The sequence below is a fragment of the Centroberyx gerrardi genome, chromosome 11 (assembly GCF_048128805.1).
Source record: "Centroberyx gerrardi isolate f3 chromosome 11, fCenGer3.hap1.cur.20231027, whole genome shotgun sequence".
Lineage (NCBI taxonomy): Eukaryota > Metazoa > Chordata > Actinopteri > Beryciformes > Berycidae > Centroberyx > Centroberyx gerrardi.
Window position 1 is genome coordinate 30,691,569 of NC_136007.1, and position 26,283 is coordinate 30,717,851.

The window sequence follows — 26,283 nt, forward strand, 5'->3', positions numbered from 1 at the left end:
ATTTTTCCACTGGAAGACAAACCGTTGTGTCCACGGCACGCCACGCTATGACGTCTGGTAAACTCGTCACGACGTTAAAGCCCAGAGCTGCGTCAAGTCAGCTAGAATGAGATCGGAAATGTGACAACCTGACCTTCAAAATAAAAGCTTGTCACGGGGAGATGGAAATAATGCATGTCCAGATAATAACAAAAAGCGTATCAAAATAATATAATCTACAATAAATAGGCCCATGCAAGATGCCATATATACAGGGCTGCCAAATATATACAAAGAAATTCATATATATTACTCGCGTTCGTCAATCAGGGTTTTATTTTGAAGGTTGTGACCGGATGTGCTTTTTCATTCCAGCTGGCTTGACACTGGTAGAAGCAGCCAGCTATACAACCTGTGTGTTGATCGCTCGGTTTAGTTTATTAACACCCCAGAGTTTATTACAAGCCGTGTTCACTTCGTCGGGGCTCCAATTTGACGTCGCCAGGAGGACACGGCTAGCTGACAGCAGACACGACAACAACACAACAACGATGACCGGGCCGTGTGTTTTGCGACGCAAGGAAAACGAGAGAGGCTTTTCAAATTTAGCTTGTTAGCTAGCCGCATCGCGTACAGTGCACACACAAGCCTTTTTGTTCTGTTCTCGGACGCAAGGGCTCGCATGATAATTTGTCACAAGAATTAAACACAGGGAAGGTGCAAACACGGCGGTTGTCTGTGTTGAAATACGTGCCCGGAATAATCCCTGGTTGTCGTCCCCTCAGCCCCGGGGCTGACCCCCGGTCGGCGATTGAAGCATGGCAGGAAATCCGAGGAGGGGCGCCGGTCTGATCGGCTTGATGAAGGACGCCTTTCAGCCCCACCAGCAGCCTCTCCAGCCTCACCAACCTGCCGTGGTCGATAAGAAAATGGTGGAGAAATGCTGGAAACTCATGGATAAGGTAAAGCACCCCGTGTCTATATTTTAATAAACATGTTTTTTTTAATTTTTATCAAATGACACGTCGAGCGGAAAATTCACAAGCTGGCGAATTTTCTTTTACTTTTAAAGCAGAACATATTATTCAGTGTCTCTGTCTCCTGTTCATTGCCAACGGAGTTGGACGGAAATCTGTCATGATGATAGTTTTATCAGTCAGTTAATTCACACTATACTGTATGTACTATACTGTAGAGCAGGGCTTGTCAAACATTGTCATATCAAGGACCCCAAATAGACCCACATTAGTCCCACAGACCCCCATTTGATCAGATTTAGTCCCTTGGATCCATGTGGAAGGATATTTTTTCATTCATTTAGTATTGAATTGTACAACTGTCTACACTTTACGTGGAGAGATAAGCGGTGAGAGTGAAACCTAGTATTGCAATAGTGACATTTCTAGTGAATTACATTACAGTGACATTCAACTATTCCTCATTTTGCTGGGGACCCCCTGATTCTTCCCCAAGGACCCCTGGGTGTCCTCGAACCCCACTTTGAGAACCACTGATGTAGAAGATATGTTGGACATAGATTGAGAGATGCCTCCGCTCCCAGGAAAAGTTCTATGTGGGTTCAGAAATCATAGACGAAAAGAAACCAACAAGAGCTTGTCCACTGACAAACAACGAAGAAATATATATAAAAATAAACTGGTGCAACATAAGGACTGACATTTATTTAGATAAGGTGAAAAAATTACCAAAAAAAAGTGCACAACAGGAAATGCTGGGTCAGTAGACCATCAGAGTGTGAGTTTTCTGTTTGTGCATTTTTTTTTTTTGATTAGTGTGTGAGTTCTTGTTGGTTTCTATTTGGAAGTTAGAAGAATCACGTGAATCCTATTTTAGGTTAAAGGAAACATCCACCCGAAAACACTTTTAACACTGTTTAGTGTTAAAAGTGTTTTTGGCAATGTATCTTGCATTCCTTGGTCCATTTTGTTCTTTGCTGGCGTATTTGTCTTCTTCCTGTGGAAATGGCCAAATGTAGACGACATGACATCACGTCAAGACGTTTCCAGCAGCTACAATGGAGTTGAATAGGAGGAAAATGGTCAGCGATCTAAAACATCAGCGGTAAACATCAGGTTTTGGTGTCAGTCCCTCACCATCAAAGAGCGAGGGCTTCTTTCTAGACTCGCCATTTTGCACCAACGTTCAACAATCACACAGGGAGAAATCCATCGTAGAAGAGGCAGAGAGACCACTTTCTTCATGGACAGCAGCCTCAATAGACCAGAATGCATTGCAGCCACAAGACATATTGGCTCGTATCCATAAAACTCAATGGTAACAGACTTGCCGTTTTCATTGTGAGATTTTTAGCTTCAGTTTCTCTGCATCTACTGTCATCTCTTGGCAGTCATCACCTCATTTGCATAACGTTATTACATTATGTATCTAGCGCTAGTAACCATTACAATTTTGTTGTCTTTGTTGGATTGGTTTTGTCAATAAGTCGCAAAAAGAAAGTTGCCACAGGAAGTTGTGATGCACCAGTTCCTCAACATGGAAGCTGTTACCATGACGATGTGAAAAGGGCCCACTCGGACAACGGTGCAATTGGGCCATTTACATGATTCTATAAAGTGACACGTCCCTTAATAATCTTCTTTATATGTAATATGTTATTGGTAATATTCAAACAGAAGTGACAAAAACACGAGCTTTCGTCACCAACTACACATAAACAACTTGATCACACTTAAAGAAATGTGATTAATATGATTCCATGTTCTGGCTGGTCTCTATGAATGGCAGTAAAGTTATTGCCAGTAAAATCAGAGAACTACATATATGTTACTGTGATTACTCTTACTCCCACAAAGAGCAGAATAGAACTAACCTAATCAGTCTGGTATTTACATGGGTCCTGCCTTACTACTTATTGTCGTAATGGCATTACAGTTAAGGTTTTCGTGCAGGTGTAGGCTCAACGTGGTCTCTGGAACCTCGTGTTTCCCATCCAGGTGGTGCGTCTGTGCCAGAACCCCAAGGTGGCGCTGAAGAACAGCCCCCCCTACATCCTGGACCTGCTGCCGGACACCTACCAGCACCTCCGCACCGTCCTGTCCCGGTATGAGGGCAAGATGGAGATCCTCGGGGAGAACGAGTACTTCCGCGTGGTGATGGAGAACCTGACCAACAAGATCAAGCAGACCATGAGCCTGTTCAAGGAGGCCAAAGAGCGGATGTACGAGGAGAACTCGCAGCCGAGGTAGGCTTCATAACGTAAGCGTAGGCTTGAGCCGACACTCGAATGTTCCGATATTTCGTGAATATCGCGATATTTCCCGCAATATCGTTGTATATTGTACAAGCTTTTCAACTTATAAACCTAACATAGTCTATTAGTGGTAGGATAGTAAAAAAACAAAAATAATCATACTTGAAATGAAAAATTTGTCTTTTTAATTCAAGTGGGTTTCCTTTTCTACAATCAGCCTGTTTTTATGGAAGTAGCAGGAATGAGCAAATTACACCAAATGGCCGTGGTTTCAAAGAATCTCTAGGATTCTTTGATGAACAGAAAGTTTGAAGAATAGAACAGTTATTTGAAATAGTAGTTTGTAACATTATCAATGTCTTGGCTGTACTTTTTGATCAATTTAATGCTACCTGGGTGAATAAATGTATCAGTTACTTTCAAAAAACGTAAAAGTGTCTCAATGATTCCAGACCTTTGAACGGTAGTGTAAATGTAACACTGTAAACAAGTATTTGTTATTATTTAGGGTAAAGGTTTGGTAAATAGGAAAGTTGAAAGCATCATTGGCAAAGTGTGCAACTAAAAGAAATGAAATGACAGCTGATGACAAAAGTAATTTTAGCACACATTTATTGTTATTCAAGACCTTAGAGGATACCTCATGTTTATGTAAACTGTGAAATCTAGCCACAAACTTCCCTTCCCTGCAACTTCAGCTGAACTCTGCAGACTCTCTCTCAGATTCTCTCCGTTTGACCCTCCATTCAGAAAGAGATGCATTTTTTTCCCACCGAACAGTCAAGTGGCGTGACGTTCAGGCGCTTCACTCCTGCGTCCATAACGGTCATGTGCATCTTCACTGCCACGGACGGTGCGCAGCCTCGGTCCCGCACAGAATAGAAGTGGCCGAAAGCGTCTCCGCTTGTGCGATTGACATTTCATCAAATTGTGAAATCGCAGCAGTAAAAATCGAGCGGAAACACTGCTGCAGAAAGCCATGCACATGCACAGAAAGTATCACGGTGTGTCCATATATTGTCCATATATTTACTATATATTCAATATACTGTATGTTGAATACAGCATATTCATTCTCTTATTGGTCTCATCAAGGTAGCAAGACTGACTGATGCTGGCCTGTCAGTTTTTAGAATCTTTTTTTGTGGTTTCTTAAAAAGAACATCAGCATATGTTGAAGATAAGGCTTCGAAGAAATCACCCCACACCTCAGTGTTAAAAGTTCCATCCGTCTGGGGAAGTGCATCTAATGACATTTGGCAAGAGTGCACTAGCAATGTGAAAGGGAGAAATAGCACAAATGTATGGTAAAGGCACGATAAACTGTTGCAATCAGATCCACTTCCTCCTTTTCTCAGAAAGCCATTGCTAAGCTAAAGTCCATCCTTCCTGATTGTGTATTTATCTGTGAACGTCTGATTTTTATCAACCATTTCCTCATAGATGCTCTGCATCACGACTGTTGCAGGGTTAGTAAATCTCCCCGTTGCCAGGTCATTGCTAATTTTAGTGCTGTTAGTTGCACTGGTAAAGTTTCCATTGCATGAGTATCTCAAGTTGATTATGGGGTGAGCGATTGTATTCTGGGTATTAATCAGACCCCAAGGTGTTACCAGGGAAACACCGGTATTACACACAAAGTTTTAATGTCAAATGCCAAGCACCTGAAAATGTGAATAAATATGGTATGGCCCTGGTATGATATGTATATGCTATGCATATGATGTAGTATGTTATAGCCTATGTATAGTATGGTATATGACATGAGATGGTATGTACTGTAAAGCCCTTTGAGACATGCTTGTGATAAAGGGCTAGGCTATATAAATAAGCTTGACTAATTAACTTTAGCTAAGCATGTTGGACTTTACTGCACTATTTGCTGTAATTCGCCTTCTCTAGTGTTTATAGCAGTCAGAAAACTTGAAGAAATAGCTGAATTTGAGCATGAGTCCAGATTGCGGTTTGCCTTAAGTTAATTTCAACTTTCCCAGTATGAGGAACTGCTGACTGTCTCATGTCAACATCTGTCTCCTTCTACCCACATTACCCTGCATCTTTGGGTAGTTTTCTGTAGTTGGTTTCTCAGTCCCAGCAAACTGCACCACAGTTCTCTTGGAAGAGAACCGAGACTTGCATTTTCAGGTGTTTCAGTGCAGTTATTTGGTGCCACCCAAGTTCGAATGGCATTGTTTTCACCTGGCCAAACGAACCCAACTGAAGGAGTAAACGCTCTAGAGTTCGAATAAACTGTTCCAAACATGCTTGACCTGAAGCGCCTCTTACATAACCGTTACTGCATACATTTGATGTACGTCATTGTTGACGTAAGGATTGACCCCGGATTGGCGCAAGTCAAAAGTCACAATACAGTGAAAGTGAAACTACAGTAAATAACACTTTAATAAGTGGAACAATCCCCTTCGAGATGTAGGCTAATTAAGCTGATTTGCATCAGGTGGTTCTTGGCCCATTTGTCATCCATTCTAATCAGAATGACTCATGACTCAGATGTCTCAGAACTGTTCATTTTTCCTCAAATACATTCTTTAAGCAGCCATATGAATAAAGTAGTTTACAAGAAATAAAGGTTCAGTTAAGGTCCAGAATAGCCACTTTTTATTGGGACAATCTTTTCAGATAGCAGCTTCTCTGGAAGTAATTGTAATAATAATTTAAATAATAATAATTTAAAAAGCAGAATTTTGGGTGGGGGGTTGCTGGGTTAGCCACCAAGAACTTATACATAACTAAAAATCAAGCTATTTATTTATTGAACCCATTATACATGTTTTGTGGTATATCTTCAGTGGTGAAAAATCACGTGGGTATAGAACTGAAATACATATTTCAGGTTCTAGTGATCCATATTAGGGAGTCGATTTCCACCTATCTATGATAGATAGGACAATATTTTTTTTATCATGAAAGAATTTCATATGGATGACAAAATGTTGTACACATTAACCATATACAATCATGCTTAAATTGTAAAAGATACAAGAGTATATGTCCCTGAAGATACACAAAAAATATTTTTTAATACATCCTGTATACATATCGGTAGTTGCGTCAATACCTTGGTGATTATGTGTCCTATATGTTCTGTGTAATTACCACAATACAAATCACATTATTAATTCTTTATTGCCTCAAATACACTCAAATAAAAGTTTTGTCCCACAAGATGATGGGAATTTTGGAGCTCATTTGGACCCCTTTATCTTTATAAGTATGTAGAATATCATAACAAAGTTCATCTTAATTCATTTGAGTACACAAGGATCGTGTGAAAACAATGTGAGGGCAATTTGAGACCTCTAATGACTCATAAACCTATAAGGGTTTTATAACACATAATTTACAATATCCCTACATTTGTTTGTCCTTCTCTCCAGACCTCACTGCGTTCTCAGTCCATTCCTGTTCTTCCTGTCTCATTATTGGCTTCCTGGTTGTTGGTTCAGTTCTGTATCTGTCAGTGAACTTTGACTTTGACCACCACTGTTCCTCTTTGCTGGAGCGGCTTGTCTGTGTTTGTGACCAGTCCTATTTGGGCTCCCTGTAACTATATTACTTGTCTCACGTTGCTTTGAAAACTCGCATATAGAATAGTGGTAGAAGTAGGGCTGAAACGATTCCTCGAGAAACTCGAGTAACTCGATTACTAAAAATCATCGATGCAAATTCTTTGCATCGAAGCTTCGTTTAATCCAGATTCGCACGGATGATTATTACTGTTGCACAACGCGCTGGAGAAAGAGAGAGAAAATAGCGAGGGGCGAAGAGAAGAGACAGGCCAGAGAAAACGACAGAAAGTGTCCAAAGTTTCGGATCCAGTGTTGCCAACTTGGCGACTTTGTCGCTAGACTTAGCGACTTTTCAGACCCCCCTGGCGACTTTATTTCTCAAAAGCGACTAGCGACAAATCTGCCGACTTTTTCTGACCATGGGAAGCAATGTTAATGTGTTGAATCCCAAAGCATTTGGCAATAAATTGGTTCGGCTGATGCCGGTTTTCTCTACTTGCTTGTCTAATCCAGAGAGGTCTGACGGTCACAGCGCTTCCCACACACAGCGTAGCTCCCTCCCTCCACTGAGAGCAGGGACTGTAGGATAGGGTCCACTTGTAATTGCTACCGGCGTACGCCGAAACTGGCCGGGTGGGCGGAGTCAGCACTTAATATTAAAACGGGATGAGATGAAGGCTAGTAAAGAATGCATGTTAATTATGGCTATATGTAATGGCTAGTTAAGAACGTAAATCAATATGGTGGCTAGTTATGATGTCCCTAAATTAGCTAAGTTTTGCTCAAGAAAATAACCACAGAAAATAAAATGCTGCAGTCAATTTGTGAAAGCCTGAGCTTCATTCATGTTATTATGATAGTCACACACATACACACACACACACACACACACACACACACCCACACACACACACACACCTACTCCCCTCACAGTGATGCATAAAATACCGCAGAAAGCAAAATATCAGGTGGTGTAAGTAGCAATTGGAGCCTAAAATGCACCAGTCCAATACAGCAGGTATATTCAGTTTAGTTTGATTGCAGTGAGTAGGGTCAGCAGGTGTAGGGCAACCCTTCAACATAGTAAATAAATGTACATTAGCCAGTCTTATGAACTTGTATGATATTTAGGCCTAGTAATAAATATCAATAATAATTATTATTTCACCTCGTTTTCAGTAAATCACAGTGTCGTATGGACAGCTTCGTGCGGACAGCTTTTCTGTTTTGTATATTTACTATTGCTCTTTAATAAAGCAAAAGTATTTCTTATCCGATTACTCGATTAATCGATGGGATAATCGGTAGAATACTCGATTACTAAAATAATCGATAGCTGCAGCCCTAGGTAGAAGTGATCAGAGCTCTTTTAAAGTGGACACATACTGCTAATTGGCATTCAACTTAATATGACTGGCCTGTGCAGCTGCCTTTGGAATTATGATTTAGTTACTTAAGTCTTCTCATGTCATATTGTTTTATTTTGTCCACCCCTTGTGGACTTCTCTCTGACTTTAGTAATTGTAGGATTCTAGCCTGGTTCCAGACTCCAGAATTGCGTCGAGCAATTCAGAGAGTCTGGTGTTTCCCTCGTTAATGGCTTGTTGTCGCTCGGAGAAACAATCGAGCCAATCAGCCCCTTTGTGGGTGGGACTAAAGTTTGAACCGTTTGTGTAACGGTTTTTAAGTGCCATTTTGGCAGAATAGATTTGTTGAAATCACCCCCTTAACCAACATATTGTCTTTGCAAAAGTGATATTTTTGTCAAAATTGACCGACATTCTTGGTTCAGTTGGAAAATCTGTGGGCTAACCATGCATGTAGAGGCTAACTGGCTGCAGCATCAGTGTAACTGAAGTAACGTCAGAGCGGCCGAATACGTCAGTCACTAGTGATTGGTTCGGGGAAAATCAACCCCTCCACACAGAAAACGGCTAACGTGGAGGCAATCTCAGACTGAATAATGGAGTGGTAACGAAATAGACTATTTGCAAAATAAACTTCATGATGAAGTAGCCTATCTGTGATGGCCCAGTATGTAGCATAAGGTGATGCTGAAGCTCTAGGAAGTTCATGCACATCACTGAGGTACTGGGTAGTAAATTACCACCAGGTAAATGCAGGTACATTCTGAAAGAATGCAAATTCTTTCAGCCCCAGTTAGCTGAGAAAGAGTAGAGCAAACGCACACCTGGGTCACTGAGGTGCCTGCCATATTTTGAGGTCTATCTGACCCAATTATCTGGCAAAGCCACCCATCTAACTTCCTAAAAAAGAACCTACGCACAGAGTTTTGCAAATGATTTGTTGAGTTGTTGCAGATTTTCATGTTTCTTAGCCTTGTTGCACGTTGAAGCCGTGACCTTCTGTGCCACATTTCCTCTGTATGCTCAGGTGCTTGGAGATCATGTATAGCTTCTTCGTTAGATTCTTTATCAAGATAAAAAAAAAAAAATCAAGGCACTGGCCCAAGATTTCCTTGTGTTTTATTGGAAAAATTGAGCTGTAGTATAATGTCCTTTTTTAATTTCACTATTCTTTTAAATTTCTCTAGTGGCAATATTCTGACAGTAGCCTCTTAATGAATACAAAGAAAACACTGCTACCATTGTATTGAAATGAATTTGTGACATCAGTGTCAGTTGTTCTATGCCTATCTGTAAACGGTCTCTGTGGATTTGTTGTGATTGATGTTTTTTTGTCCCTTTTAGTGTTGTCCAAACTCTGAAGAGGTGAATTATCTCTTGTAAGGTCTATGAAAGGTCATATCCGAGTGATATGACTTTTGGGAAGTATCAGATCTTGGTCCGGGTTTATAATGGCCCTTTATTGATTTGCATTTGTGTCCATCTTTCCTCTTCTCCTTCTCAGACGAAACCTGACCAAACTGTCTCTGATCTTCAGCCACATGCTGGCTGAGCTAAAAGCCATCTTTCCCAACGGCCTGTTCCAGGGCGATAACTTCAGGATCACCAAAGCCGATGCCGCTGAATTCTGGAGAAGGTCCTTCGGGGACAAGTGAGTTTCTGCTTAACCCTCTCCCAAAGACATGGTCATTGCTATTCTGTTGTACACTCAAAGAATAAATACAAAGGCAGCGATAGAGAGAAATGAATCGCCGTAATTAATTAAAGCTGTACTAGACAAAGTTTTTATTGGTTTTATTAATTTTGTAGTGAATGTCTTTGCCCTTTGGCTTCAGGTTAGTTCTTGCAAACTTCACTACTGACTTTGATATTCATAGGTTTAAGGACCAAGCCCACTGCAGTGCACATACAAGACTGAGCAGATGTCCTTTATCTGCGACCACCTGTATATGTGAATGATGTTTGTAATTCAAACCTCGATGGATGGTTAGGGCCCTATAACATACGTTTTTTTTCTCAAAATCATTTTATTTTATGATTTTATGATGAAGTCTGCAGAACAGTCGATAGATTTCGTAGATATTATTTGGGAATTGCTCTACTCTACATTTTGGAGTAAGTGCAATGCATCTCATTTTTGTAGATGCTGTAAGCGTCGTTTCCTTTGACATTTTCCTCTCTTCCTCTTCGCCTGTGTGCATGCTGATGCACACATAGTATATGCACGTCAATACACGCTCAAGCGTGAGTATCCCACACAAGTTTCTGTTCCCACACAAGTTTCTGGGAAATCCTCAAGATAATGAGGTAAATACCGTATTTCCTCTAATAGTGGCCTGTAGTCAATTAAAAGCCGGGTCTCCAATAATGGCCGGGGCCGTGGTCGACACGAACAAATAAAGGCCGGCCTCAAATACAGGCCGGGGGAAAAAACTAGGTCAAAACCTAGTACATGGCTGGACCGTGTCTGTCTCCTCTCTCCGCCACTGCCTCTCCACCGCGCCCACGGCCCGCATTGATCCTCCCGATCCAAGCCCCGGACCCCCGCCGAAATCTCGGCCGGATCACCGGGAACACATCGGTGCCCAGGTTCAGTTAGCTTCAGTTAGCTTCAGCTTACATGCAAACAACGGTGGATACCGGTAAACTCCTGGTGCCTGTTTGTAACTGTAGTTTGTAGTAACGTACAAGTGCCACAAGACGGCTCGGCCGGCGGAAGTCTCTGGAGCGTGCCGTCGTCGATTACCGTAATTATCGTAATGCATTGCAGTAACAAAAAAACGTCTACCTAACGTACCGTAACAGAAGCAGATCAGAAAACAAGGAGGCTTCGTACTAAAATAGGAGCAAATATACTTATCAAACAGAGGGAATTAGAAATAAAGGCCTGTCTCTAATATAAGCCTGCTTCCAATAAAGGCCTGGTACCCTCTGCAGTTGAGGTAAATAAAGGCCCGGGCCAAGATTAGAGGAAATACGGTATTGTACTTTTGGACCCGCAGTGCAATCGTTTGGCTTCAGAACACTCAGATGTTGCGAGTCATTTTATGTTAATTTTTTTAGGCCTTGAATTTCACCAAAAAAGATCTTGAAAATCAGTGAAAAGTCTTGAATTTATGATCCATGAACCCTGATACTGCTAAATGAACAACCGCAGTGGAACAAGTAGTGGTTTCCGGTGTACACATACCAACAACCATCTTAGCGCCCAACTTGTTACTACTAGCTGCTGATTCCAGTTGACTGATCCCAGCTGCTAAGTACCTCTGTGTGACAGCCGGGTTGCAGTTGATCTTGTCGTGGCTAAACAGAGGCTGAAATTGCTGAAATACCTCTCTTCATCTAAGTTCCGCAAGGGCAAAACAAGATAATTTTCTTCATCTTGTGTTCTTGACCTTCTTAAAGGATGCATGTACCATCTTCTTTTCAGCCTTGTCTTTTAGCGGCAAGTGAGTAGATATAAAAGTAGGCATTCTTCTACAGTAACCTTTTTTTAAGGACTATTTTTTGGCATCCCCCCGCCCCCACACACACTTCCCCAGGACCATAGTGCCGTGGAGGACCTTCCGTCAGGCTCTCCATGAATTCCACCCCATCAGCTCTGGGCTGGAGGCCATGGCCCTCAAGTCCACCATCGACCTCACCTGCAACGACTACATCTCTGTCTTTGAGTTTGACATCTTCACCAGGCTCTTCCAGGTAAGGCCTACAACAGCAGAGCATTCGTCAGAGACGTCAGGGTATCCACAGGTCCTTTTTTGAAAAGTCTGAATAAGTTTAAAGTATATGAGCCAAATGTAACATCTTAAAAAGTACTAAAATGTCTTGTTAGTTATTAGAGCTCTTAAAAAGGTTTAAAATTTAACTTGGGAGAAGCCTGTGGTCACCCTGTTTATGGGTGGCAGTTTTGTTTTTGTTTTCTCTCACGAATAAAAAGAGATTTTTTTTGTCTTCATTTAGATTTTGCTTAAAATATTGTTTGTGCCATGAACCCACTATTGCATACTGAATGAACTGTGAATAAATTAGGTAGCATTTAACACCGACCCATATATGACAAAACAGAACGGAGTCGAATAAAGTTATTTCTACCAGAATTTAACCTCCATTCAGTAAACAACAGTAACTCACTTTATGTAAAGAGTCATTTCCCGACTCCCGGGTCTGTCTCCGAACACGACATTCACTTTGCCACACATTGTTGGCTAGGAGAAGGGCAGTTGTACCACAGCGTGGGTGGTTAATTCCAGCCTTGGCTACCTTTTTTATTCCACTGGAGCACATGAGAACATGCAGCAGTAGAGGTGGAGTTCGTCATTATTAAAGGCGTGGCAGCCACAGTGGCTTCTGCTGCAACCCCCATCAAGTGGCCCCCAGCTCTCCAGGTTCACCAGTCAAATGAACCAAAATGATATCCTCAGATGAGTTGTGTTCCTCTGGAGATGCCGCATTAGAGTAGACCTTATAGTACAGCACATTATGAGGTGCATTTCAGATAGGGAATGTTAGGGTATTTGATGAATTCTGTGGAGAAGCCGAGCAATATCAGGGAATTTTACAAATGGGTCACTTTACAGGAAGTATACCCAAGTGCATAACCTTTTTCTTTTCCTATTTTCCTATTTGAGTAGTTATTTTATTTTAGCTACACCCTCCTCATCTATCATTCATCCAGTTTGAGGGGGGTAGAGTAAGATTGTTGATGTGTACCTTGGACACTTAAGTGTGTGTGTGTGTGTGTGTAGCCCTGGTCCTCTCTCTTAAGGAACTGGAACAGTCTGGCAGTCACACACTCTGGCTACATGGCCTTCCTCACCTACGACGAGGTCAAGGCCCGGCTGCACAGGTTCATCCACAAGCCTGGCAGGTGAGACACAAACATGCCCTTACAACCACAGCTACCCATAGCAGAAATGTCCCAACATGTGCACATGCAATGTCTGATTAAATCTGATGGAACTGAGCCTGTTGATATAGTTTTTACCTCCAGTTCAGTTCACTAGAGCACAAAGCGTTTGGTCTTTCCAGTGTTGGTTTCCACGTTATTACACATTACTTCAGTTCACCACCACACACAGAAGTCTGCATTGTTTACATTGAATTTACCTAATGAAGAGGAATGAAAATACTAAAATCAAAATGCTTTCTTGTAATTTGAATTTTGTTGCACTTCATGAGTACATGGTGAAACTTTATCCATTGTATAAGTGAGTGACCAAGTTCTAAATTGACATACAGTACCTGATTGTGAATTTTTGAACCTTTTTTGAACTTTTGAACACTCCTTGTGACTGTATTTTTGGACAGTGTGTGTGTCTTTTAGAGGGATACTCCAAGGATCAAATTCCTAATTGCACTGAGTGTACTGTGGAGATTGATGTGCTGTAACATTCTCAGTGTCTGCTATTGACTGAGGTTATTGTCTCCCTCTCAGCTACATCTTCAGGCTGAGCTGCACTCGGCTGGGCCAGTGGGCGATCGGCTACGTGACGGCCGACGGGAACATCCTGCAGACCATCCCCCATAACAAGCCACTCTTCCAAGCCCTCATCGATGGATACAGAGAGGGATTGTGAGTCACACTCCACACACCGTTTCAATATATTGTGATGCTCCACATGTTAGGGAATATCATGGAATTTAGAGAGTTGTATTCCAGACAGGGAATTGAGTTTGATCAATTCTCTGGGGAAGTCAGGGAATTTACAAGCTTTTCTTGCTTTACAAGATTTATTTTTCTTATGTCCCTGGATAACTGGCCAAATGTAAATGACGTTCTTTCTAGAGCTGCCATTTTGCACCAACAGATGTCTCCTTGTATGATTGTTGACCACCGTAGAAGAGGAAGAGAGAGCAATATCTCCACCAACAGTAGCCTCAATAGACCAGAACGCAATGCATCCGCAAGACATGTTGCATTTTGAGTAGGAGGTGCGACCATGATCATAGACAAGCCCCAGTGGTCAGGAACTAGCTTTATTTATACGCCCATACACCCACCTTTGACTGAAAGCAAGTTCACGCCCCATCTCTGGGGGTTTTCGAAAGGCATTCTGAGAAATGTAGGAAATCACGAACTGAAGTAGAGGAGGCAGGTTGAGGGAAAGTGGGTTCACCAAAAAAGTAAATTACAACACATGCATTGCACATCACAGATTGATGATATATAGCAATGTAAGAGGATCTGAGGGGGGATTTTTCCTTTTTAAGGACAACAGTCAGGAACATTACAGCATATCTCCACAACTACTACACAACTGTAGTGGAAACTGGACTGTTTACCCCTTTAGAACAACATTAATAAACCAGGAAGGAAGAACGTTTTCAGGTCAGGGAAGCATAGTTATTGAGAGTCATAAAATCATGCAATTTTACATTATGTCCATGGTGGGTACTCTGCATATATTATAGTGATATTTATTGAGGGGTGTGTGTGTGTGTGTGTGTGTGTGTGTGTGTGTGTGTGTGTGTGTGTGTGTGTGTGTGTGTGTGTGTGTGTGTGCGCGTGCGCGCGCGCGTGTGTGTGATCTCTAGCTACTTGTTCCCGGACGGTCGTGCTCAGAACCCAGACCTGACGGGGCTTTGTGAACCCTCTCCTCAGGACCACATCAAAGTTACTCAGGTTTGGCATCCTCCTTTTTACCGTCCTCCAATTCTATTGCTGTCCACCAGTTAAGCCGGTTAAAGTGAGTCAGTTGACGCCACAGAGGAATCACATCCATCAAGCTTATGAGACGAAACTCATTCGTAACAGCATTGTTGTGGAAAAGAAATGAACCTGAAAAATTATTTGACCAGTAGATGTTAGTAATACTACCAATTATCTGCATATAAACAGTCTCTATCTCCTCCTTCTTCATCCCTGTAGGAGCAGTATGAGCTGTACTGCGAGATGGGCTCCACCTTTCAGCTTTGTAAGATCTGCGCAGAGAATGACAAGGACGTGAAGATCGAGCCCTGCAGCCACCTCATGTGCACCTCCTGTCTGACCGCATGGCAGGTAAGGCCATCAGTTGACCCTCCGTAAACTTGGAAAAAAGTTTTTGAAAATGAACAGATGACCGTGAAATTCATCAGCATGTCTCAGCTCTCTGGGTCTCTCTCTGTCCCAGCATCAGCACTTCACATCTTGAGGAAAACCCTATGATGGATATTTGCATTGTTAACAATAGTTTTAGAATTAATGATTTCACCAGGATTTCTTGACTTAACAAGATTGTGAGTAAAAAAATGAGGCGTCTATGATATCTAATGACCAATGTCATGTCTTATCCCAAAACATGCCAATTTTGAGTCCTTGAATTTGACCAACAAGGCCTTGAAAGTCATTGAAAATTTTGTGTGAGTGTGGGAACCCTGTTTTACTCTCAACAATGCTATCCTCTTATCTGAAAACGGCCTTATTCTTCTCTATTAATGCGTACATTTTGCTCCCTCTGTCAGGAGTCAGAGGGCCAAGGCTGCCCGTTTTGCCGCTGTGAGATTAAAGGCACAGAGCCCATTGTGGTGGACCCCTTCCACCCCAAGGCCAGTGGGGCTTCCTTTGCCGGCTTCCAGGGGCCCAGCAGGGCGGAGGCTGCCGGCAACGAGGAGGAAGAGGACGATCGCCTGGAGGACCAGCACCTTGTCATGAGCAGGCTGGCCTGCACCAAGGTAGGAGCGCCACATACCGTCTAGTACAGGGCTTCTTATACATTCTCATGTCAAGGATCCCCATATAGACACAGATCAGGACAAACAGAGGTGCCAAGTGCTCAAAAATATCACAAACTTGGTAGTTGTCGGGTATAAGGTGCTCTTAAAGGAAAAATATTGAGATTATCAATAGGGAGACCCTCCTATGCACAAGAGTGCCAGAAGTAAGCCTTATATGGATTCCGAAGGACCCACATAGGAAGATTTTAGTTGAATTGTGAATTAGTGAAATTACACTATTCCTCATTTTACTGGGGATCCCCTGGAACCTCCCCAAGGACCTCTGGGGGTCCCGGTACCCCACTTTGAGAACCAATGTTCCAGCAGCATTGCTTTGTGTGCGCGTGCATGTGCAGGTAGAGCGCCCACCATCTCCAGTGTCACCGCTGCCTCCAGTGCCCCCCCGGCTGGACCTCCTGCAGCAGAGACCCCCCAGCTCTCTCGGGACATTGGGCCAGGGAGCCACAGCCAAGGCAAGTGTGTGTGTTCTTGTGCATCTATCCTTGTGAGAACCCGTTTGAGTTTTACACCTTCAGAGTTGGCAATAAAAGATAAGAGTTAAGAGTAGGATTAGGATTAGGTTTAGATAGTGAAATGGTTAAAGTTAGTAGGCTTGGGCCGTTAATCGATATTAGCGACATCGCGGGAAATATTGCGATATTTCCCACCATATCGAATATCCAGTTTTCCCACCTCTACACCTATATTCTGTAGTAACACCACCCTCCACCTCTCCCCCAGATGCCGGCCCCTCACAGAGACAAGCCTCTGCCGTTGCCTCCAGCCCTGAGAGAGCTGCCCCCTCCCCCTCCTCCAGAGCGCCCCTCCCTGGCCGGCCAGGACTCCAGGCTCCAGAGGAGACCCCTGCCCTCCACTCCTGACCAGCCCGCCTGGGCCGCCAACTACATGGTCCCGCGGCCGGTAACCAAGGCCCCGACGGCCCTGGCCTCCACCTCCCAGAGCAACGGAAGCAGCGGCGAGGGAGGCAAACCCCCAGTGGCTACCAATGCCGTCTACTGCCTGGCTGCAAGGTAGGAGGCTCTGCCACGGCAAGGTGCAGAGGAGGGGGAGTGAGTAGTATGAAGGGACACAAACTGGAAGAGCAAATGGCTGCAGATTGATGGCGTTCAAAACAGCTTTGGGTAACACTTTATGTGAAGTGGAGCTGTCACAATATGAGAATTTTGACGTTGATACCAGTACTAACTTGAAAGAGATACTTCTATCAGTCTTTATCAAACTAAAGATAAATGACTACTCTCAAGATGATATCTGCAGAGCCATGTTTAAATTGATTAATGGAGGGCACTAATACAGTTATAATATTCTTTCTGAGGCTTTCAACATGGGTCAGCCTATCACGAAACCTGTCCCTTTGTTTTGTTTCCCTACTCTGGCACACAAAAGTGGAAGTTGCCGTAGTGTTAAGATAATACTTGAAAGTACTTGTAAGATAATACATTTTGAAGTTTCATTAAAGAGTAAATCAACACTAAATCACATAGTGCAGAAAACTCTCAGCATGCTGCCACAAGCATGTTGCCACACCCCAATTAGTGATGTCACAGCAGGTGATTGGCATCATCTGTCAAAGGCAAAATACCTGATTTGACATCACTGATTGGAGTGTGACCAGAAGTTTCAACCCATAATGAGCAGTGCAGCAGCAATTTTCTGCCCCATGTGACTTAGTATTGATTTATTCTTTAATGGAGTGCATTATAATGTTCTATAAAGTGGTTTCCCCTTGCAACCATAGGCTGCAGTATCACAATACTTCTCCCTTTGGTTATTTTCTCCTCTATCTCTCTTCTATTTTCCAATAGAAAGTTTGGCCAACAATGTGCGATGAACAATACGGTTGCTATTAAATGATAAACTTGATAAAAGTCACAGGCTAACACAAAATAACGAATCGACTGCGTGTCCAATCTTCACAAAACTTGTCTGTCTACCTTGTCTACCTTTCATAAGGTTTTGTGTATCTGTCTTTTTTTTCAAAGTGTGCTTGGACCCCTCAATCTATATTTCTTATTATTATCTCATTATCATCCTGGGTTGTAAATAAGGCTTTTGCATCCTGACAAAAATAAAACTAGGGCTGACCCAAATGCTTCGAAGCTTCTACTGTTGCCATGGTAATCGACATCCAAATCAGTATTCGAATGCTGCGGGTTTCTGTCTGGCGACGTGCCAGGAGATATTCGGGCCGCCACACGTCCGTAATTCCCTGAGAACGCACAACTTTTGTGTACCGGAGATTTCTGTCATTGTACACACCTCGTTAAATGTCAGCTCACTCCCATATACTGTCGCAAATTACCAGATATCACTGTACACTCACCGGGAATCTCCGTGCACCTGCACACATGGTCCAAACACGTCCGGAAAAGGCCGATTATCACCGCCCACATCAATGTATATTTGCCAGAAAAGTCCGTGGAACACAGGGCTTTCCTATGCTGTCCCCCCACCCCGGTCGAACCTTCAAATATTCGCGGGTAATTCTCACTGAAGCTTCAAAGCCCCAAAAATGGTATTCGGGACAGCCCTACTGAATACTGAATTTTTGCGCATGAAAATGGTCAAAATGAAAGTTATTGAATATCAGCTCAAACTATGAGCCCTCAGCAACTTTGGTCCAAAAATATCTATCAGATAACGTATTTCCTGCGTCCATCTGTATCTTCCATTTGTGACTGAACCACTCAACTATCAAAACACCATTTAATATAGCCAAAATACAAACTACTGTTCCCTCAACAGTGGTCACAGGCTGCTTTAACTGGTGCTTATATGTTTTTTGGGAATAAAAATGGAGAGTGAGGGAACACTGATGTTCTGTTCGGGACGTCCTCTGATTATCTCCACTCTCAAACATGGTACAGCTTATCCGCTTAAAAACGTATGTGTATCTTTCTTTCTATTGTTACTTGAATGTGAAACGTCATGTTGCCGTTGAGATCTGGATCTCGATTAGACTATCTGATTAATAAATCGTAAATGAAAAAGCGTCTCTCTGTATGTGCAGACCCCTCCCAGCTCCAGCGGTGTCAGGCAGCGAGAAGTCGTCGTCCGACTGCGAGGAGAACGAGTACATGAGCCCCACCTCCCTCCCGGCCTCCGGCGCCCCTTGGGTCGTAGCGGGGTCCTTGGTGCCCCCCCCACCGGCCCAGGCCAGCCACCACAATGACATCGGGTAAATAGCACAACCAGCACTGTCGGCTCCTTGTCCTCGTCTGGAATGTTCTGAAAAGTATGGAAAATCAATATGACAAATTCCAGGTCTGCCAAGTTTAGGAGTTGCACAGACGGTATGGAAAAGCTATTGCTGCTCATTCCTGATACACATATAACTATGCATTAAATCATGTTGTAGATCCACTGCCATTCCACGTATTATGGTATTAGTTTTTGTGAAAAATTATTTTCTACAGGGTATCAGAAAAAAGTCTGAAAGTCTTAAAATACATTATCTAAATTTAAGGCCTTAGAAAGTATTAGAATGTCTTAAATCCAGTTATTATAGATCTTACTGTTTTCACCATGTGATGACAGGTTTCTTTCCGCTGCATGTCCACTTAGATGAATCCAGAACAGGGTTAGTAGTACAACATGCATCCTATTTGCTTCACTAAACACAATTTTCTTGTACGGCCCCGTTATAGTTTCAAAGTTCAGGAATTCTGAAAGGGAAACTGTGTAGAAACCCTGAGTGCTTGAATATGCAGCAAAAAATTGTAAAGCTCGATCATTCATTTACAATTATTTGTGTAACTATAGTTTCCACATGGCAAAATTGAAACCTCAATAGATCATAGAAAATTCCTTCTTCCGGTGTTTTACATTTGAGAATTCAAACTTACTCAAAGAGTAAAACCGTTCAGTCAGAGACAGTGCAATGAATATATGAACATGAGCAGTTCTCTCCACATAGATAGAGACCAGAAAATGAAGACAAATGTGTGATATTAACTAAATGGATGTGGAGCTTCTTAGGTTTTTGAAAGGTCAGGATGCGTTTAGGCCTAATAGTGTATAATCTGATTTTACTTTTCAGGAGTTACCATAAAGTTTTCTGATTACGTGTAGAATATTGATATGAATTTCCTAAATTACACTACCAGTCAAAGGTTTGGACACACCTGATTGAATGTACTGTTTTTTTCATTCTCTTAAAGCCATTTTGATCTAAAGACTTCTGCTTAAATGCTTGAAATGTGTTTCTTAGACAAATATAAATAGTGAAGTTGATGCATGAGTTTCTTTCCAAAGCCTTTGCCTTTCCATCAAGGCAAAGGGCGGCTACTTTAAAGAATCTAAAATATAAGATAGTTTTGATTTGTTTAACACTTTTTTGCTCACTGCATAATTCCATTTGTGTTATTTGATAGTTTTGATGTCTTTACTGTTATTCTAAAATGTGGAAAATAGTAAAAATAAAGAAAAATGTGGTGTTTCCAAACTTTTGACTGGTAGTGTAGATTACCAACAACAACATAACAACATATCTTTGGAATAGCGGTACTACATGTGAATATGTTCCTCTATTACCGTGTTGCTATGCAAGTTGTTAATTTTCTTATCTAAACGTTTGTCCACAAGGGGGCTCTGCAGCCTTAGCTTTTTCTCTCCACTTCCCCCATGTGCTCATCACACTTCCTCTATTACAAACCTAAAAACTTCCTAGTTTCACTTATTTTCTGCTCCTTTCTCCCTCTCCTCTCTAGTCACTAGTTTATGGGAAACAAGACGAAGGCAATTTGAGACAGCTTGTCTCACAGATGAAATGTTTGTGGAGACTGAATACATGTGTTATGAGAATCCCCATACCAAGCAAGAATCAATCAAAAAAAAAGACAGAAAACAGAAAGAGCTGCACTAACTTAAAAATGGAGAAATCAGCTATGGAGGTGTTACGTGCTGTCTTCTTATTTCTGCTTTTTAATTCAAGGATTCTTTTTCAAAAGATATAAAAATGCTGCTAAGCAAAGAATGACAAATCACCTTGCAACAATAAGAAGAATTTATAGAAGTAGGTGTATGGAAACAGAATGTAACAACAGCTGATATACAGGAAATAAAGAAATAAAGTAAATGCCCTGAATTTGATTGAATTTGAAAGGGACTGGCAGTAGTGCTGGTTTTATTTTCTTATGTTGCATTACATTACTGTAATTCCACTCGATTAATAAAGGACAGGGTTAATACAATATGAAAAACAGGCTTTATTTTCATCACATCTGCTTTAGAAAACACAGTTGAACACCATTTCCCTAAACATATCATTTCCTTCCTCTTATACTGCTTATTTAGTTTCAGAGCTTTCATGGAAATGGGCTGTTTTTGTTTTATTTTGGTTGTCAAATTGGTCTTGAATTCAATTCCAGGTAGCATCGAAAAGGTCTAAAAAAAATCTTTCATTTGTGAAATAAAACTGCAGATACTGTGGAAAAGACCCCATATGCTTTTGCACTCTTTTTATTTGAATTTTATACTTTCAGATATCCAGAGTGTTATTTTTCCTTTATAGTGTGGATTCGGTTTTGTGTAGATACCAGACCAAAAAAAAGTAATTCTGTTCTTCTAATTCTTCTTTGTTCCTCTCTTCCTCCCAGCAGTGAGGTGGGCGATGGGGACTTTGAGGACCCCCAAGTCTACGAGTCCATGTGTAACATCCAGGCTCAGGCTGGCACAGCAGAGACGGCACAGTCCTCAGACTCAGGTAACACATGCACCAATCTGTCTTTGTCAAAAGGGGAAATGCAAGGTGTACAGGTGTATTAACAGATATACTGCGCCTCTGGTGCCACATTTTATTACCCCAGCACCGGCTTGATCCTACATTCGTCACTTTCAAACTGATTGACTGACCTCTTAATAGTCAAGTCAAATTTATTCATAGAGGACATGTCATACGATGCACGATGCAACTCAAAGCTTTACAAACATGATTGTAAAGCACAGGAAGGGCAGTGAATGGAAGGCAATTACATCACTGTGCCTGTGTTCCATCTCTGCGATTGGTTAAAGCAGGGCTCTGACTACAGGATTTTAGTCCCAATTTTGGCCAGATTGGCGGCCCCAGACATATTTTTGAGATCGGGAGAAAACTCCCAGATTGCGAGAGGCGATCTTGACGTTTTGTCAGGACAGTGGCTCTTACACTGTGAGCAGGTCAGGCACTCAGTGTCTCAGTGTGTCTGTCGACCCATCCGGGACTTCCAGATTATATAAAAAAAGTTAGATTTTCCCAGCACAGGTGCCTAGCAACAGCCAATGAAAAGTTTAGCTGACATGGGAACGATATGTTGGAAACAATTCGCTGGTAGATGGGCCATTTGGGCAATTTTAATATTATTATCCCCTGTTGTTGTTGTTGTTGTTGTTGTTATTATTATTAATAGCACTTATGTTAAGATGTTGGCTAGTATTTTATGCATCTATGCATTAAAACAGTGGAGAGAAAATGAAATGAAAAAATTAAATTAAAATGAATTTTAAAGCATCTCAAACTAATAGTTATAGAACACCAAGTTGTGACGGCCACAATGGTGTTATGCAATCAAGATATTTTGCTCAAATCTCATTTAGCACATGCAAAATCTAGCAAGTCTGAACTTCATCACTGCGTGAGGTTTTCATAAACATGTCTGTAAAAACAGGAACAAGAAATGAAATAAACTACTTGTACAGCACATTTCAAAAGCAAAGTTACTAAGTGCTTCACAGTCAGCAAAATGAAAGGTGAATGCATAATGAAGACGTGGTCAATAAGGAAATTGTACACCTGTAGCATATATGACTGATTTTTTATGAATTTTTGAAGTTTTAAACTTTGGATTGTTGCTATAGCAGCACCAAAGAACACATACAAAAACAACAAAAATGTAAACAATTGGCATAATCACGTAGGGATGGGACGATATGCTTATCTCACGATACGATTCGATACGCGATATGGGATTCATTATTCAATACAACCACGATGCGATGTAATAAATAAAAGTTCAGTGACAACAAAGTCTGACTGTGTAGAATTGTGTTTATTTCTGAGACACAAATCTTTCTAACTATGACTTTGGCTTGCTAGAATGTAAAAAACAAAAAATGTCATTACAAAGTGCAAATAATATAATTTGGATGGAGAGCTTGTGAAATTGTGATGGTCAAGCGTCTCATTTGTGATTACTACAGCAGAATAAAATGGAGCTAATATTGCGATTCATTTTTCTGCCTCAATACGCATTGTCACATTTTTGTATTGCAATATATTGAATTTCGACATAGCATCCCATCCCTATAACCACTGTGGTGGGAAGTATGGGAAAGAATGTGGATTACTTACATTTGGATTTACTTACAATCAGTATCAGTTCCTTACTTAAATATGGATGACACAACATGAAATATATGCTATATATTCACTATATATTCAGCACTATGGTCTTTCTTTATTTTTCAGAGCATCCTCACCACTCGGCTGTAGTTTCCCAGGTCAAGCTGGAGGAGAATGAGTTGGAGGATGTGTATGAGTATGACTACCCCAGACCGGTGGTGCCTCCTGCCCCCACCAGAAGAACCCTCTCAGATATCACTGGCACCTCGGCAGCTTTCAACAATCTTAGCATGGATGGCTCAATAGAAGACTGTACGTACCGCAGGGATCCAGTCCACATTCGTGTTTTTAACTCGGGCACTTCATACCAACATTTAAAGGAATACAGTTAGTTTTTGGTCAATTGTCCCGTTGGCCAACTTCCCCTGTGATAAGAACATAGACACCAAAATGTCTATTAAATGCCTGACTCTGACACTCTGACTCAGCGCACACTATGTTGAGTGATAGTAGGCTACATGCTAACACTTTAGCATACACTATGTGATAATAGGTCACCAGCATTATCTAAAATATGAGAAAATTAGAACTTGTAGCAGCTCTAAAGCTAAGTGGTAAGTTCTCTTTAATAATATGTAGCTAAGTCTATAATAAAAATATAATAAAATATATATAACTTACACTAAAAACCACTAAACACTTCTTTATTTCTTAAAGGTCAGTCTTTGGATAATGCTAGTGGCCTACCATCAACATAGTGCTTATCAAAGTGCCTATTAGAGTCCATCACTCAACATAGTGTATGCTAAAGTGTTAGCATGGAGCACCATGATTTTTGTGTCTGTATGTTCTCATCATTTAACAGTTCCAACAGGGCAATCTCCCCAAAACTTTGTGTATTCCTTTAAGTCGCTTGAATCAAACAGTTTCTCCTGCTTGTTGTAGTAAATTGTGTCTCTTCCCTCTTCATTCCCAGCAATGTTTGCTGCAGGTCTCGACCCCGAACACCCTCCCAAGCCTCTCCCGCGGCGGGCCAACTCCGACCGGCAGCCCCGGCCCTTTAACCCAGAGGGTCGCGGTCCGTCGCCGAGCCTCCCGGGTCCCTCCTCCTCCTCCACCTCCACCTCCACCTCCGGCCCCTCCCCACCCTCTGCGGGCCCCGGCAGCCTGGCCATGAGCGGGGAGATCGAATGTCTGATGTCCCAGGGCTACTCCATCCAGGACATCCAGAAAGCCCTGATGATCGCCCAGAACAACCTGGAGACAGCCAAGAACATCCTGCGCGAGTTCGTCTCCGTCCCCTCCACGGCGCACATCGCCACGTAGTCTCCCCCCCCGCCCCTCTCCGTCTCGTCTCTCTCTCTACACACTGTGCCATTATAACGGATAGCATTTATCTAAGCACTTTTCCTGAAGGTCCAGAAATACCGCCAAAAGGCTTTACTTCAGGGAGTAACGCCACGTTCACGTCATATCGGAGGAAGCGGCAGAACGGGACGGGATCTCATTACTGCAACAACTTCCGCATCCAAAATCATTATTTATGAATTTAGGATCGACAGTAAACGAACTGTTTCAGTGTGAATATAACGGATACGTTTTGAGTTTTCCAACGACTGCCGACGTTGGCGGATTCGATATTGGAGCCTGCAAAGAAATCCCACATCCTATTTGCAATCACTATTAGAAAGCTGACCGTAGGCTTGGGCGATATCCCCGATTTTATATCGCGATACAATCCTGCCAAAATATCGCGATATGTGATATTATCTCGCGGGGGGTCCCCCTGTTTTTTTTTTTGGGCGGTATACATCCAATTTTCAGTATCGCGAGGAATATTGCAGTATTCGATAATAGCCCAAGCCTAGCTGACCGGAACGTTTTTCCCCCTAGTCGGCAGCTCGTATTTCCGGTAAATCCAATGTGACGTGAACGCAGCATAAGTGGAGTGTCTTACGGGAGATTTGAAGCCTTTAATGTGAGCTCTATGTAGCCAAGCTTTGACCCTGCGGTCGCTCTGTTGTACTTTAAGGTCGACTCGTGCCGTGGCTAAGTGTTTCCTCAGTCTGAGCGCATTCTTTTATTAAGCTAGATGTTGATGACTTAAAATATTAGAGGCGGGGAGTCTGTTGATTGGATAGTTGATTTTTACGACTTCAGTTTTGCGCTTCACAGGCTTCGTGGCAAAATCGTGGTGTACGAATATGTAGCTACACAAGCAAGGTTGGAAAACTAGTGATTGGTTCTGTGGTCCGTGCTCACGCTGATGAACGTGAATGTTAAGTTGCATTGCAGTATTGCAGGGCTTCATGTCGCACATTTCACTGTAGCTCGCTCTGTCTAGATGAAGTGACGGTATTTGACAAGTTTAACACGCCTCCAGATTTCCATTCAGCGGTTCTAGAATGAAATAACAAGTCTGAATAATGTGTAATTACTCCCATAACATGTTGTGCTGTGTGTAGTGCTAACAACGGCTGAATTGTCCGATTTTTTTTCCACTCATATTTTTGTCATTTATTTTTTTATGATTTACCGCCACCGTTCAAGCCTGGTTTATTCTGTGAATAGCTTCTATATATTACGTTATAGTTTATTACTAAAGAATGACAGAACTTAAATATGTCCGATTAGATTTCTTCTCTCTGGGAATCCATGTGTTTGTCATTTATTTTGGATTAGCATTACACATGTCCCTGAAAAACCGCTTCTCGGAGTTATAACTGAGAAATCTGAAGGTATTTACTTTGAGCTCAAAACCAACAATAAACTAGGTTGTGTCTTGTCTTGTGGACTCAGGTACTCAAAAATACTAAAGACTGCGGTATGCGCAGTAATAAGCCAAGGTTGTATGTGAGTCAACAGATGTCGGGAGATATGTAGGGCTGACATGTTAAAGCCGCACTAGGCAGTTTGGCACAGGAGGGGTGGGGGGTGTTGGAGGTGGTGAAGAGGTTCAGCTTTCTCTGGACGGACTCGCTGCTGTTTAGGAGAATTAAATGATTCTAAATTCCAGCAAGATTGGATTTTTTTTTGCTCATGATTTCCATTCATGTAATGTTAATTGTGACTGTTTTACATTCATGTGCCACGATTAGCGATATTTTGAAATCAGATTTGCCGGACCTCTCAGGCTCATTG

At 42.0% G+C, this 26,283-nt stretch overlaps 1 protein-coding gene across 1 annotated transcript; it reads left to right on the top strand.

Moving 5' to 3' along the window:
- Positions 1–479: 479 nt before the first annotated feature.
- Positions 480–24,478, top strand: LOC139932984 (E3 ubiquitin-protein ligase CBL-like). Its single transcript, XM_071926967.2, has 15 exons — positions 480–941; positions 2,955–3,202; positions 9,613–9,759; positions 11,651–11,807; positions 12,854–12,975; positions 13,543–13,680; positions 14,643–14,730; positions 14,977–15,108; positions 15,552–15,761; positions 16,160–16,276; positions 16,545–16,834; positions 18,835–19,002; positions 21,425–21,528; positions 23,269–23,454; positions 24,119–24,478. The coding sequence occupies exons 1-15, from the start codon at positions 798–800 to the stop codon at positions 24,466–24,468; spliced, it is 2,601 nt and encodes an 866-aa protein (XP_071783068.1). The 5' UTR covers positions 480–797; the 3' UTR covers positions 24,469–24,478.
- Positions 24,479–26,283: the final 1,805 nt, after the last annotated feature.